Source organism: Euleptes europaea, chromosome 2 (genome assembly GCF_029931775.1).
Source record: "Euleptes europaea isolate rEulEur1 chromosome 2, rEulEur1.hap1, whole genome shotgun sequence".
NCBI classification, from domain to species: Eukaryota; Metazoa; Chordata; class Lepidosauria; order Squamata; family Sphaerodactylidae; genus Euleptes; species Euleptes europaea.
The window spans coordinates 168,978-184,313 of record NC_079313.1 but is presented as its reverse complement, the minus strand read 5'-3'; the positions used below and the strand labels follow the sequence as shown (position 1 = coordinate 184,313).

The following is a 15,336-nucleotide window of genomic DNA, read 5'->3' as shown; positions in this document are numbered from 1 at the left end:
AATGAAGGAAGCACTCTGCACGAGCTCAGAGGCACGGCCATCTGGCGTTGACACCAAAGCAGGGAAAGGTCAAGAGTGGGGGGGGGAGACTTCCAGCCTGTCAAGGAGGCCATGACGTCAGGACGGTGCCATGACGTCACGCCGCCTTTCCTTAGCAGACCCCCTCCTGGGGGGGGGCGCGTCCCCCGCCGCCCTTCCCCGCCGCCAGGCGACCGGCCCGCCTTCCGCCGCGCTCGCCTGTTGGCTGAGGGGACAGCCAATCAGAGGAAAGAGCGCCTCGGGGCGTGACGGAGAAGTCGGGCGCCTGAGGGAGGGGAGAGCGAGTGAAGAGCGGGGCGGTGGGCCTATCAGCGCCCGCCCTGAGGCGGCGAGGGCGGGACCAACGGGAGCCGTTGGGCGGCGTCTACGGTCCCGCTCGCTCGCTCGCTCCTGCGGCCCGATGCCGCCGCTGGCGCTGCCGGGGCTGCCGGGGCTGCTGGCCCTGCCGCTGGCCCTGCCCCTGCCGCTGGCCCTGCCGCTGGCCCTGCCGCTGGCCCTGCCGGCCCTCGGCGCCGTCTACTTCCGAGAACAGTTTTTGGACGGAGGTGGAGGCCTGAGGGGGCGGGGCTGCGCGTCACGCGGGGAGGGGCAGCCAATGGAACGCCCCCTCCCCAAACACGCGGGGCGGGGGGGGTGACGCGGAGAAGGGACTTGTTGGGTTGCCAACCTCCAGGCGGCGGCGGGAGATCTCCCGGAATTACAGCTGTTCCCCTCACCGCTCCCTGGAGGAAACGGCTGCCCTGGAGGGTGGACACCCGCCCCGCCCCCACCGCGCACGGGCCCATCCCCCAACCCTCCCTGCCTGGGTTGCCAGGTCCCTCCTCACCACTGGCGGAGCCTGAGGAGGGCGGGGTTTGTGGAGGGGTGGGGCTTCAATGCCATAGAGTCCAATGGCCAAAGCGGCCATTTCCCCCAGGGGAACCTGATCTCTGTGAGCCAGAGGTCAGTTGTAATAGCAGGAGATCTCCAGCTAGTACCTGGAGGTTGTATATAGAGGCTGGCTAATCTCCTGTGAAGGAAAAATATCCCAACACGCAGCCCCTTCCAACTTCCAGGAAGTGGCTGCGTGTTGGGATATTTTTCCTTCACAGGAGATTAGCCAGTACCTGGAGGTTGGCAACCCTAAACCCACCTTCCAAAGCATCCATTTCCCCCAGGTGACCTGGATCTCTGTCGGCTGGAGATCAGTTGTAATGGCAGGAGATCTCCTGCTACTACCTGGAGGTTGGCAACCTGAGGCTCCCTCCGTCCCCCCCATCCCCAACTGCCGAGTTGACAGCCCTGGTCCACGCCCTAAGCTTTGGGGGCCCTGTGAAGGGGGGGGGGCTGAGGCGGCTTTTGTGCAGGGCCTGCTGGACTTGCTTTAGGCTATGGGCCAGAGGTTTTATCCCAAACTGGTGTAGGGCAGGTAAAAACTGAATGCAAATAATCCTTTAAAGCAGCACATCCCAACCTTTTTGATACAGTGACCCTCAAGCCCAAATTTACATGGTGTGGCCCATCCAGGGCTGGCCCAATTTTTGGCGCATTAAGCAAACTTGGCACCCATTTAGCATTCCATTATCTACAGTGGCTAACCAACAAACATCGCACAAAGGGCACAGGTGCCCCCAATACGAACTCCAAGCTGGGGGAATTGCGACAGATGCAGCCTTTGCATGTGGAGGTTACATTCCAGCCTTCGACCTCCCTCTCCTTCTCCATTCCTCCCTCTTCCCCTTAAGATTCTCACTCACTCCAGGGACCATCAGGACATATTTTGCTTGATCAACACGAATATAACAATGAAGACAAAATGCCAACTAATGTCTGCCATGGAAGGTGCTGTCTCCAGGGTCAGATCTTGGTTTCCAAGAGACAAAAGAGAGCAGCAGAAAGGGCAGGGGCCACAGGCTGGCCCCCGCAACCCACTTGCAGAGGCTTCATGGCCCACTTTTGGGTCCTGACCCACCGATGATGAGATGGGTCAGAGGTCCGAACCTCTCTTTATTCTTGCCTGTTTTAAGATCTACCAGTTGCTTGGTTTTAAAACAGGCTAGTTAGTTTGGGGGCTTTAGCATTTTCCAACAAATGTTTACCTCTGGTGACAAATTCTTTTGTTTTCTTTTTTATGACAGCAAAATGGCAGGAGAGATGGGTGCTCTCTCAGCATAAATCCAATTATGGGAAGTTTAGGTTAACAGCTGGGAGTTTTTATGGAGATCGAGAAGCAGATAAAGGTTTGGGGATTCTATTTGAGAATTAATCTATAGGCAGCATTCGTTCTGGTGTCTTTGTGCTTGTAGCAGGCTGATAAATAATCAAACTGGTCTCTTCCCAGTACTGTGTTCCACTGTAATCAAGCGGCTGCTGTGAGCCCTGTTTTCTGCTCCCTCCCTGCCCTCGGCTCCCACCGTGTCCTCTGCTGGCCTTTGCTGGCCCAGCCAAGCCTTCTCATGAGACTGGCCGGGGGAAGTGCAAACCAATAGCTTCCTTTCCCCTTGTCGTTTGAGGGCCAACTATTGAGTGGTAACTAGTAAATAATCACATTCGCAGTTTCCCCTCCTTTCATTCTTACGAATACATTTATTTATTTACATTATTTATAGTCCACCTTTCTTATTGAGACTCAAGGCAGACTATACTGTGTAAATCAATGCATTCGGTAGAATTCTACAGTGAATAAACTAAATAATAGAGCTAGGACTGCAGAAATACTCTTTGTTCAGATGACAGCTTTGTTTCATAAGTATTAAACATGACATTTTAAGCCATGAAGCACATGGTATTACATAAGCAGAAACACAATATTTAATGGTATTAATTTATTGGTAAAATAGTTTACAATATTAGTTTACATGTCTGAGACAATATCTCATTACATACTGTAGGCCTGCAAACGAGTGAAAATTTAAAATTTTATGCAATCTCATCACGATTTAAACCATTTGGCAATAAAGGAAGGCCTCTGGTGATCCAGTATACAGTAAAGCATGAACAGAAGATAGACTGTGGTGGTGGTTATGTGAAAATTTTCCCTTCTGACTTGAACCAAAAGAACATGAGTGGAGAATCGCAGTACTATATCATGTTTGGTAAGCTGATCACCTTAAGGCCACATTCAGATGTTGGGCCCCGTTGGGTAGACTGGTTGTGGATAAGTAGAGTAAAAATCTAAAGAGAGGAAATCTAAACCTATAAAAGCTAACTATCAAAAGTGAGTGTGCCGTTTTCCGAGAGTTTCTCTAAAATCAATCCACTGGGACCCCCTCAAGAAACTCTCATTAGATTCAGAGTGTGATTCCGTGGGAGTCTTGTGCCAGAGAGTTTCTTAGTGGATGATGCTGCCCTTGGATTGTAGCCCTCTCCCCCCCCCCCCAATTGACTCCAGAGACTGCACTGGATTAATGCTAGAGAGAGGGCATAATTTGTGTTATGGACTGCCCTGTCCTAAGACCCCGATGCACCCACCCACTGGGGGACCAGGGTCTCACCTTCGGTGTCTGTGTCCTGGGAGGAAGAACCCGCCAGAGCTCTGAGCAGAGCTGTGCTAGTCAAATGCAGTCATAATATTCTCCTTCGGGTGTTTGTGCTAAGTTCCCTTTAGGTGCCTTTCCCAATACCAAAGTGCCAGGTTCAGTGCTCTAATGTGCATGTCAAACGTTGGAGCTATATCATGCCATGTGCCCTATCATTTGAGCGATTGGCATCCTGGCTGTGATTTACATAGTGGGGCGGGGGGGGGCTGTGATTGGTTGTTAGGGCAGTATACAATTGATTATAGACTTGGCATTGTTTGGAGGGTGGGAAGGAAGGTGGGGCACTTCCCCTCCATGGGTTATCTCAGGGTTTGCTGAAGTGTAAACAGCATCGGGGTGGCCTGTGGCAGGAGAGGCACCAGCTGCACTCATGGCATGCCCTGGTCTCACCCACTTCTGTGCCTGTGTAGCAGTTGCGCTGGGCAGGGCTGGCCACCAGCTTACGTCCAGAAACCCTAGAGGAGGCTCAGAGATGTGCCGGCTTAAGTATTGAGATACACCGGTGTAGGGCATAGTTATCAACCGAAGCCCTCTTCATCTGAGACTATGGATGGGGTTGTGCAAAATATTTGAACAAAAGGTGTGTTGGGCAGGGTGTCTAGCAAAAGCTGAAGATGGCACAGGGAAGTAAACCATGTTCTCATTCTCCAGGACCTGATATTTGTGGATCTGATACAAAGAAAGTCCATATCATTTTAAACTACAAGAGCAAACTTTATCCAAATAAGAAACAAATTCGATGCAAAGTAAGTGTCACAAATGTTTGTCCGTACTGGGAACTCTTATTTTTTCAAAAGTTTCCAGCGTTAGAAGCAATACATGGGTGTTGGCAGGTGTGTCACCTGGCAGTTGTCCCTGAATGCCAGTGAAGGTGGGGTGTTTGTTTTCATGTGCAATTCTTTGCTTCCTGCTGTTTTATCTTTTGGACAGTATTCTCCCTTCTGGCCTGGCAGAAGGCAGATGCCTGGCAGCTCTTCTCTCTGGCTTTGAGGTCTGACTTCAAAGAATCAGCCAAGAGCCCAGAAAGACTCTCTTTCCCCCGTTGACTCCAAAGGCTGGCCTGAGAAAAGATGGCACAGGGCTGATAGCTGTGTTCACCTCCTGTGGCAAAAAAAAGCAGGAGTCTGATGGCGTCTTCAAGACTAACGGCATTTTTTATTCCAAGCATAAGCTTTCGTGGACTAATCTTTGCTAGACTTTGTGGGACCAGAAGGGGGCGGCTTATTTCTGCTGCAAGGAACAAGTTACTCCTCTAGGCCTAAAGGCCACAAGTCACTAAGATGCCACTAGATTTACATTTATTTGTGTACAGAAAAGGACAGTCCTGCTCCTTTTGCCTGCCTGTGGTTTCTTTTTACAGTGGCTACGTTGTAAGCAGTGTGTGTGTGTGAGGGAGGGAGGAAGGGATGGACAGCAAACACTAGCAGCTTTACTGTTGCTTTTGTGAAATGGAACCCAGTTCCCAAATGACCATGTGTTGAAGAAGCGGGCTGTTGCCTCGTAAACCATATACCATAATAACAGCGCAATCCTGAGCGGGGGGTGCGGGGGGGGGGGAGGGAGCAGAAAGGAAGCCTACTAGACTCCCTGCCGGCTGCCAGCAGATCCCAGAGTTCTGCCCCCACATCCTAGAGCCGGTACCTGTGGCATCCGGCCGTGGGTGTGGCTTGGCTGCAGGCCAGCACCACAGGCCTGGCCATGAACCCACCATGCCAGCACTAGTGGAGGCATTCCCAGGGGTTTGGTGGTGGCTAGGCAGCTCCTTAAAGGTGCCCCAGTGGCCCAGTCTGTGCTGTCGATGCCAAGATGCTATGCCAGCGAAGCCCACAGCGAAGCCCCATTGTGCAGGGAGAAAGCACCCTCTTCTCCAAGCAGGTGCCATGGCCCTGAGGCCTAGAGGATGAGCAGTGCCATTCACACCTGTTGGCCCCACCCCCACCCCTCAAGCCACCATCCACTCTGGCCCTTCCTGCTCTGCACGTGTCCTGGGGCTGGCTCCCTGTGCTGGCTGCTTAGCGATTGGTTGCTTCTCCCCCCTCCCCCCCGTCCTGGCTGTGGTGTCCCCCGTGATGTCATTTGGGGGTGATGGTGCAGTTCTTAGGGGCTCTGGCAGAGTCTTGGTCCTGTTGGGCCCGCTGCGGAGGCTTTTGCCTGGTCTCCTGCCCTTAGGTAACAGACCAACAATGCCGCTGTTGTGCCAGCAGATGCCACCACCACGGCGCCCCTCAGGATTGGGCTGCCTGTGTGTAAGGCTTTAAGGTGCTTTTCTTTTCAGGTGCTGTTTTGCTGCAGCACCGAACTATCTGGAATTTGTTTGATTGGCATTAGTGATAGCAGGTAATTATCTTTTTCTTTCCATTCTTTGTTTTAGGTTGATGGATTTACTCATTTATATACGCTAATCTTGAGACCAGACCACAAGTATGAAGTGAAAATTGATAATGAAATGGTTGCTTCAGGAATTTTGGAAGATGACTGGGACTTCTTACCTCCACGGAGAATAAATGACCCAGCAGTGGAAAAACCAGAGGACTGGGATGATGAAGCTGAAATTGATGATCCAGATGACACCAAGCCGGAGGTAAGCACCTGCCGATGCAGACAAGTGTTACTAGATGACCAATAGCCGCCGTAGCTAAGTAAGATACGTTCCGTCATCAGGTCCTGGGCACGGCAACTCCCAACAACTGGGAAATAATTCAATGCATCCTCTCGGGAAGGCGCTCAGATGCCAGCCAGCCTTCCTCTCTGTGGTCTGGCTGAGAAGGTGCCCAAAGAGGCCACAGGAAAGATCAGACAGCATGTTGCAAGGACCAAGCACGCAGCGACCCTCTGGGTTGGAGTGGGAAAAGCACCTTACATTTCTTACTGTTACTTTCTCTCTTGGTGCGGGGGGGTAGGGGAGGGTGTCAAAGCAGAAAGTAAGAGGTACCACTTTGGTGACTTTCCTACTGGTAGTCTGTACTGGCTGACTTTTACCTGTTTGTGAAGTGTGCCAAGTGCTGGGGTTACAGAAGAGAGCTTCTTTCTGTTTCCTGCCCTGGAACAGCTTTCCAAAACCCCGTCATTACTAACTAATCTTGAGCTCCCCATTCATTGTAAAAGGGGTGTGCAGGTTCTCTCCTTGCTCTGCACAATATCCCTGAGACCGTCAGAGAAGGCGGCCCTCCATAACAACAGCTGATGGACTTCACTACAAAGCTTAGTCTTCCTTTCTTTTTCCCCTCCCTCTCCCCCAGGATTGGAACGTTGCTGAATACATTGTGGACAACAGTGCTGAAAAGCCCGAAGACTGGGACGATGCGAAACAGGGAGCCTGGCGACCCCCCCTGCTCAAGAATCCCCTCTACAGGGTACAACACGATTGTTTGGCGGTGGATGACTCTGAAGAGCTTGGCAGGCACTTTGGCAGTGAGGGCTCAGAAACTGTGGTCTGTTTCAGGGTGAATGGCGGCCCAGGAAGATCCCAAATCCCAACTACGGAGGTGTTTGGCCTCATCCTCAGATTGAGAATCCAGCGCACATGCCCGACGAGAGCATTTCGGTCTATGAGAACATAAGCGTCATTGGCCTGGATCTTTGGCAGGTCAGTTATGATTCTTTTTCAAGTTTATATATATATACACACAGAGAAGCTGGGGACCCACAAGGCTTGTGGGGTGGGGGAGCAATCTCATTTCCCCTTCCCTCACCATTTCTGCATTGGCTGCCTGACTGTTTCTGGGCACACTTCGAAGTGGTTCTTGAAGGACCCACCTCCTCTTGGCCCGTCCAGCCTACCAGTTGAGACCTTCTCACAGATCCCGCTCTCTGTGCACCCAGCTGTAGAGGTGAGGTAGGTGGCAACCAGAGACAGGGCTTTTTTGGTGGTTGCACCTTGCCTGTGTAATGCCCTCCCCCTTGAGGCTCACCTGGCATCTACCTTACCTTCTTTTTGTTGCCAAGCCCCAAACATTTGCTTTTACCCCAGGGCTTTTATTCAGGGATTGATATTTTGTTTTACAATCTGGTTTTATGCAACCCATATTAGGCCTAAATAAATAAGTACAAAATGTTATACTGCTGCTCCATGAGATTTTATTAAATGAACAATTTGAATTTTGTATCTAAAGATGCACGGTTGTAATTCTTAACTGCAGGTGAGGTCTGGAACAATTTTTGACAATTTCTTGATCACAGACGATGAAACGTATGCAGAAGAATTTGGTGATGAAACATGGGGAGAAACAAAGGTAATGGCCCGGATTTGCTTCAGGAGTGTTCAGTGAAGGGCAGATTTGGGCCTGGCTTAGTTCTTTTTTTTTTTTCTTTTATGGCTGGGCCTGGGAGTGAACTATTCTTCCTTCCTGCCATTCGGTAGGAGTTTTGGCAAGGCAGTTACAGGGGTCCCTTGTTTCTTATGGCTAGAATTTGGAGACAAATTAAAATGCCGTGCGTCTGGCTCCATAAACCTTCTGTCACGGCAGCACCGGCTGGCTGTTCTCAGCAGTCACAGTTGGCCGCAGGGCTTGTTCCACCTGGGATTGTTTCCCATATTGCCCCGCCCTAGGGCATCCTGCCCTGACCTGGATGGCCCAGGCTAGCCCAGTCTTATGAGATCTTGGCAGCTAAGCAGGGTTGGCCTGGTTAGTACTTGGATGGGAGCCCCCCAAGGAAGTCCAGGGTCGCTACGCAGAGGCAGGCAATGGCCAACCACCTCTGTTCGTCCCTTGCCCTGAAAATACTCCCGGGTCTTCATATGTTGGCTGCGATGTGATGGCGCTTTCCCTTGCAGCCTCAGTCCCAAAGTCAGCTCAAGTAGCTGAGATCTCGTTGCATGAGGGAAGGCTGTGAGAGCCATTCCCCGCCCCCTTCCCCCCCCTTCCCCCCCCCTGTGGAAATTCACTGGCTTTGGCCTCTTGCATTGTATTCCTTCAGTACCCTGAACAGAAAATGAACCAGAAGCAAATTGAAGAGGAAAAGAAGAGGGGAAAGGCAAGAGCGGAGGAGGAGGGGCGCCTCAAGAGCCGCTTCAAGAAGAAAATGCCCAAGAAGAAAGTGTCCAGGAAAAAGAAATCACAGCCGATTGTGGCCAGGAAGGAGGAGCTCTGAGGGACAGAGCGGGGAGGGGAGGCAGTGGCCTTGGCTGTCGGGAGGGAAATGGCTCTCTTGGCGGGGGGGAGGGGCAGGGGACCATCCCCCCCCCCCCGGAAGTGAGGCTCAGGAAGCGTCACCAGACAAAAGGAGGAGCGGCTTTGTGCTTTGGGGGGGTCAAACTTTGGAAAGGAAAGAGGGGGTCGGCTGTGGGGAAGATGTGTTTTGGGAAATTTCAGTAAACTTGGCCGCAGGCTTGTGTCTTTCATGCACTGATTGGCTCCTCTTATTTCTTTGTCGGGTGGGGGGGGGTATTACTGGGCCCACTGGTTCCCATGTAGTGGGAAGGGGTGCCGTGGCGGGGCTGTCCAGTATTTTCATTCCTCCGTGCATAGGATGTGTGGGCACGTGTGTGTATATGTGTGTGTGTGATTGTGCTGGAGTGGGGATGGACTAAGAGGAATGGGCAATCCACCCATGGGGAGCAATGGGAGAGGCTGAGCTGGGAGGGCCATTGGAGATAATGGGAGGTAATGGGAATGGCCGTTGACTTGCAGGGGCTCTATGGAAACACCCTGCAGCACAAAAAAAGTTGCAGCTCAGAAGGCGGATTGGGCTTTCAGTGACGGTCTCTGGGCCCAGACAGACCGCTCTGGGACTGGAATGACAGCCCCCCTCCCCCCCCCCATAGTGGGAGTGTTCGGAGAATGGAATGACAGGTTGCAGAGTGGAATGTAGGAAAGAGCATCAGTGCTCTGGGGCTGGAGTTACAACCCCCTCCCCCTTGGAATGATGGCCCCTGGGAGTAGCAGAGGAGACTTGCTATAAAGAGATTAGATATTAAAGTCTTCATGCATGCAAGAACAGTTCACCTAGAGCATGGTGCCCACCTGCCAACTGATTTTAGAAAGTGGGTGGGGCCAGGTGAGACTTCTGCTCAGCCAGGCTTCTGATTGGCTGTGCAGATTTTAAAAAACTTTGGCAGCAGCTGCCTCCACATTACAAGGATCTTCCTGGTGGGGACGGAAGGCCCGCTGTGGTGGTTGTCCTTTCCTGGCTGGCTCCGCCTCCTGCAGCAGCCATTTTGTGGCCGCCCCACCACGCTGTGGCAGTATTACAAAGGTGCCGGCAGGCTCAGAAAGTTTGGGGTGGGATTTTCCCCCGGGAGACTATGGAAGGGGGGTGATCTGGGTCAACAGAGGGGGAACTCAGGCAGGGTGTGACGCGTAGTGGGAAGACGGGGGCCAGGAAGGGAGCAGGGGCGCTGGAGCTGGAGGGGGGGCACGGGCAAGGCTGGGAGGTGGTGAACCAACATCGTGCATCTGCAGGGAGACAGGAGCGACGGGCAGGGGAACTGTCCAGGTGGGGCTGGGTCAGGGACAGTGACACACCCTCCAGAAATGCCAATTAAAAGTGTTTCATTTCTAATTCTTGGGATTTGTGATTCCAGTTGCAGAGCAGATGCTGATCCCAGGAGCTGCCATCATGCCACTCGGGGAGGGGCTGCCATCCCAGTCCCAGAGCAGTCTATCTGGACCCAGAGACCTTCACTGAAAACCTGCTCCGCGTCTTTGCTGCAACTCCCCCGCCGCCGCCGCCATGGCAGGATCTTGCCACGGCTCCAGTGCCAGTCAGTGGGCATTGCTGGTCCTTCCAGCCTCCCCCTTCCCCCTTGCTGCCCAGGGGCCGGCCGGGCATTTCTCCAAACGCCCCCCCTGCTGCAGGGGCCACACATGGCGCCCGTCCCCCCCTCCCAGGTCATAACGAGCCAGTGAGGGGTGGTGGTGAACAGCGGGGGTCCAGAGCGGTGGGCTCTGGTCTGGAGAACCGGGCTTGATTCCCCCACTCCTGCCTGCTCCTCCACGCGAGCGGCAGAGGATAATCTGGTGAACCGGGTTGGTTTCCCCGCTCCTACATATAAAGCCAGTTGGGTGACCCTGGGCCAGTCACAGCTCTCTCAGCCCCACCCTAGCTCCCAGGGTGTCTGTCTGTTGTGGGGAGGGGGAGGGAAGGCGATGGTGAGCCGGTGTGATTCTCCCTCAAGTAGGGGGGAAAGGCGGCCCAGAAAAACCAGCTCCCCCCTCTCTCTCCCCCCCCCCGGGCCAGGCGGAGGCTTCCCACAGGGCGAGGGCCTCGGGGTCTGCAGTGGGTCTGACTCTGTGACCCTCGGGGGGGGGGGAGGCCGTGGTGAGGTTTCCTTGCCTCGTGCGCGGGGGGTGCGGGGTGGGTGGGGGGCTGGACTAGATGGCCCCGGGCGGTCCCCCCTCCCCCACTCTTCCATGGTTCCCTCCCGGGCTCCGGGCGGGGGTGTTTTTTTTGGGGGGGGGCGAGTCCCCCTCTCCCCGCCTGCCGGTGCGCGGCGTGCCCGCTGGGGGCGCTGTGGCCACGCCCCCTCCCCGCCCTGGCCACGCCCCTTCCCTCGGCGGCGGCGGCGGCGGAAGATGGCGGCGCTCGTCCCTCTCGGCGGGCCGCAGGTACGGGGGGGGGTGGGGGTGGGGGGGACGGAGCCTCGCCGGCGGTGGGGGGGGAGGGGCGGGGGCCCGGGGTGGGGGGTCCCTTCGCCGCCAGCCCGGCCGCCGGCCTCCTGCCCTGCCCCCCTCCGCCGCACTCCCCCCCCCACCCCGTGACCTTGCGGGGAGGGAGCCGGCAGCGGGGGTCGAGGCCGGGCGGCCCCCCCGCCCCCACCCTTCGCCAGGGTGCCTCGGAGAGGAGGGGGGCACTGAGGGGGGGCCGGGCCCGCCGCAGAGGCTTGCTGTGGGAGGGGGGAGCGGGGCGGAGGGGCTTCCCTGCTGACGGCCCCCTCCCCCACCCACCCACCCTACCCAGGCAGAAGAGGGGGCGGGCGGAGGAGGGAGCCGGGGGGGGTTGGAGGGGCCGCACCCACGTCCCCCCGCACTCCGATGGGGGGGGCGAACACTCGGCGAGGCCGGAGGCCCCCCCCCTCCCAGGATGCGGGGAGGGTGGGGGGGCACCGCTGCTCCTCAGCCCTCCCCCTCCCCGCAGCCCTCCCCCTCCCCGCAGCCCTCACCACCCCCACCACCACCAACCCCCGGAGCTGGGGGAGGGGGGCCCTTCGGCTGTCAAGGAGCAGCCCTGCCCGGGGGGGGGAGGGGGAGCCCCCTGGTCCCCCCAGCACGCGCGCGCGCACCCCCCCCCCCCTCGCCAGTGTGGGCGGCCGGGCCTCCTCTCCCCAAGGGGCTCTTGGGCAAGGGGAGGCCTCCCCCAGCCTGGGGAGCGCGGGTGCCCCCCCCTCCGCCCCCCTCCCCCGACCGAGCCGCAGCCGCTTTGCCGGCCCAGCTGACCCAGCTCGGCCTCTCCCCACTGCGCGGGCCGCGCCTCCTCCTCCTCCTCCTCCGGCGGGGGGGGGCGCCCGAGACCCTCTGGCCCGGGCCCGCCCGCCCGCGGCTGGGCGAGGAGGAGCCCTTCGCCTGGCCTGCTCTGCCAGAGGCTTCGCTGGAGACCCCTCGGCGGGGGGGGGGTAGCTACCTTTTTTTATTGCCACAGCTAATGAGGGTCTCACTCAGTGGTTCCCAAGGTGGGCAGGACCACCTCCTGGGGGGCGATGGGGTTACCTGAGGGGGCACTAAGAGGCAAGGGGGCAGCGGGGGGGGGGGCGTGAGAGGTGGGCCCCTTCAGCGGTGTTGTTGGATAGGGTAGGGGGCGCTGGGGTTGACTTTGTGGAACCAAGAGGGCAGCGGCCCCAAAAGGTTTCGGAGCTACTGGTCCAACTGGTAGCTGTCTCTCCTTTTAACAGAAGCTCAGAAAAAAACACTGTTCAGTTCGGGGGAAAGGGGAAATATTTGAGGGGTGGTCTCCTTTTTTGTGTGCCTTGGCGATGGCACGGACAGCGTTCCATGTGATGGATTGCTGGGGGCGGGGGGCTTGGATTTACCGTATTGGATGATGTGAAGTGCTTGAGGCAGCGTAGCCCCGGCTCTCGCCTTTTCTTGGGAGGTTTCCGTGGTGGTGGTGGTGGTGGTGGTGGTGGTGGTGGTGGTGGTGGTGGTGGTGGTGGTGGTGGTGGTGGTGGTGGGGCGTGCACATTCTCGAGGTGATTAGGCAAGTGGGAGAGATGCCGTTGTGAAATCTGTTCGCCACTGTGGGACGAACTGTGGCTTCTCCGTTTGCCCTGCTGCTCTTTCTGGGAGGAGCTTCTGGCTGCGTCGGATGGGACTTGTAAAACTAGTTGCCGTTCTCAGTCAACTTGTTTTTGAACTCGTGTGAAGGTGACTTTATTTGCCTTCTTTATTTTTCCCAGTTTCTTCCCGGCGGGGAAAAGTGTTTGTACTCTTCCGTTGGTTCTGAATGCTGCGGGCAGGATGTTGCCCGGGGGTGGGTGGGCCTAGGGACTGTGTTACTGCAGCCGTGGTCCATCTGCCTCCAGTCTGTTTCTTGGCCCGATTCAAAGAGCTGGTCTGTAAAGCCCTGTGCAGCTGGAGACCACCTTATCTTAAGGATTGCCCTGCACCCTACGCGGACTTACCCAACCGCTGCAGTCTTCATCTGGGGCCCTGCCTTCAGTTGCTCTCACTTCCCAACGCTAGAGGGGAGGCAACCCGAGAAAAGAACCAAAATGTTGGCACTCCCTCCCAGAAAGGGTTGCCAAATACTGGTTGGGAAATTCCTGGAAATTTGGGCGAGGGTGGGGATGGACATCACCGTTGTGTGTCGTCCTCCTTCAGGGCAGCCACTTTCTCCAGGGGAGCTGGTCTCTGTTGTCTGGAGAGCAGCTGCAATTCTAAGAGATCTCCAGACCTGTAAGCACTTGTCCCCGTGGTAATCCCACAAACAACATCCACAGACGAGGAGTCCAAAAGAGAGTTGATTTATTAGAAAACCTACAGGTATACAGAGCTAACAGGTAAATTGGCACGAATGGGAACTGGTAGCCCAGTACAGGGCCTATATGGGAAAGCATTAGTCACAACGAGTCATGGCAACCCCCCTCCTAACGAGAAGCCGTTCCCACGGGAGATAGCGCTGGAACAGGAATTCAACAGTTAGCAGGCTCGGCCTTGAGATGCACCTGGTGGAACCGAAACCAAAACATTCTCAGTCTGACAGGCTGCTGAGAGCAGTGGAAAGCATCCTGCCCTCCTTTAGCCCCCCCCCCCCACTGTTCCATCTGGGGGCTCTGGTTTGTGAGGGTAGGCAGTATGGAATTGGCGGACCAAATGGGGTGCAGACGCATCACGTGCGTGTACCCACTCATTGTGAGCGGAACCGAAATGTTTCCAACGAACTAGGTATTGGAGAGACCCATGACGGATACGCGAGTCCAAGACCTTTGCAATTTCAAAATGTTCCTCCCCCCCAACCGCCTCTTAGTGCCCCCTTAGGTAACCCCATCGCCCCCCAGGAGGTGGTCCTGCCCACTTTGGGAACCACTGAGTGAGACCCTTTCCAGTTTTGGAAAGCTTTCTTAAAATTAGTGGGGGTAGAACAAGGTCTCTCAAGTGCTTTCCACCCCCAAACCAATGGTCAGACGGAACGAGTAAATGCTGTACTAGAATGCTACTTGCGCTGTTATGTTAACTATCATCAGGATGATTGGGTTGAATTGTTACCCTTTGCTGAATATGCGTACAATAATGCTGTGCATCAATCCACTGGATTTAGCCCTTTCGGGCCGTTTATGGGCAAGACTTCGGACCCATAAGCCATAACGATGTCTCCAGGGTGGAGGGGGGTGAAAGTGTTGCTGACTGGGCTCACACGATTCAGACAATCTGGCCTTGGCTGGTACGAAACCTGGAGCGAGCTAAACGTAAATACAAGGCTCAAGCTGATAAACATCGCTCACCAGGCAAGGACTACTCAGTGGGGGACATGGTTTATTTGTCTACCAAAAATCTATGGTCCAACCGCCCGTGTAACAAACTCAGTGCCAAGTACGTGGGTCCCTTCTCCATTGCTCGTATCATTAACCCAGTGACTGTGGAACTTTCACTCCCAAAATCACTCAGGCGGATCCATCCTGTCTTTCATGTCAGTTTGCTAAAACCACATGTACCTTCTCCCGAATGGCATCCTGAACCTCTGTAGAAGTTAGCGAACCCAAGAAATTGCTGGACTTGCTTACGGGTGGAGGGTGGTTCCCAACTGGTTACTGACTGCACCTTGTCAGGGTCCATAATGAGTCCGTGGTGTGAAACTATATAGCCCAGGAATGTTAATTGTTTTTGGTGAAATTCACACTTGGACACCTTAGCATAAAGCTGATTGTCTCTGAGGTGTTGCAATACTTCTCTCACCAAGGCAACGTGTTCGTCCATAGTTTTAGAGTAAATAATAATATCATCCAAATAAACCACCACGCCCCTATACAACAAGTCATGTAGGATCTCATTAATGAATTGCATGAAGACCCCCGGGACTCCTTTTAATCCGAAAGGCATCACTAAAAATTCATACATGCCAAAGCAACTGGAAAAGGCTGTTAGAGGTACATCGCCCTCCCGAATCCTGATTCTATAATAGGCTTCCACCAAGTCAAGTTTTGTAAAGATACGCCCCTCCTTTAATTGACCCAAGAGACCCAAGATCAAAGGAATGGGATAGGCATTGGACTGGGTGACTGCATTGAGTTTTCGAAAGTCGATGCACAAGCGCAAGTCACCCGTCTTCTTGCGCACAAAGAAAGCAGGGTCCGAAGAAGGGGCGGTAGACGGCCAGAGGAAACCTCGAGCCAAATTCTTGTCCAAGA

At 55.1% G+C, this 15,336-nt stretch overlaps 1 protein-coding gene across 1 annotated transcript; it reads left to right on the top strand.

Moving 5' to 3' along the window:
* The first annotated feature begins 130 nt into the window (after window positions 1-130).
* CALR3 (calreticulin 3) lies at window positions 131-10,184 on the top strand. Its single transcript, XM_056867539.1, is given in 11 exon segments — window positions 131-584; window positions 2,157-2,258; window positions 2,910-3,113; window positions 4,209-4,303; window positions 5,929-6,138; window positions 6,797-6,910; window positions 7,000-7,143; window positions 7,697-7,789; window positions 8,475-8,553; window positions 8,556-8,624; window positions 10,081-10,184. Coding segments are annotated over 11 exon segments (1,668 nt in total).
* Window positions 10,185-15,336: the final 5,152 nt, after the last annotated feature.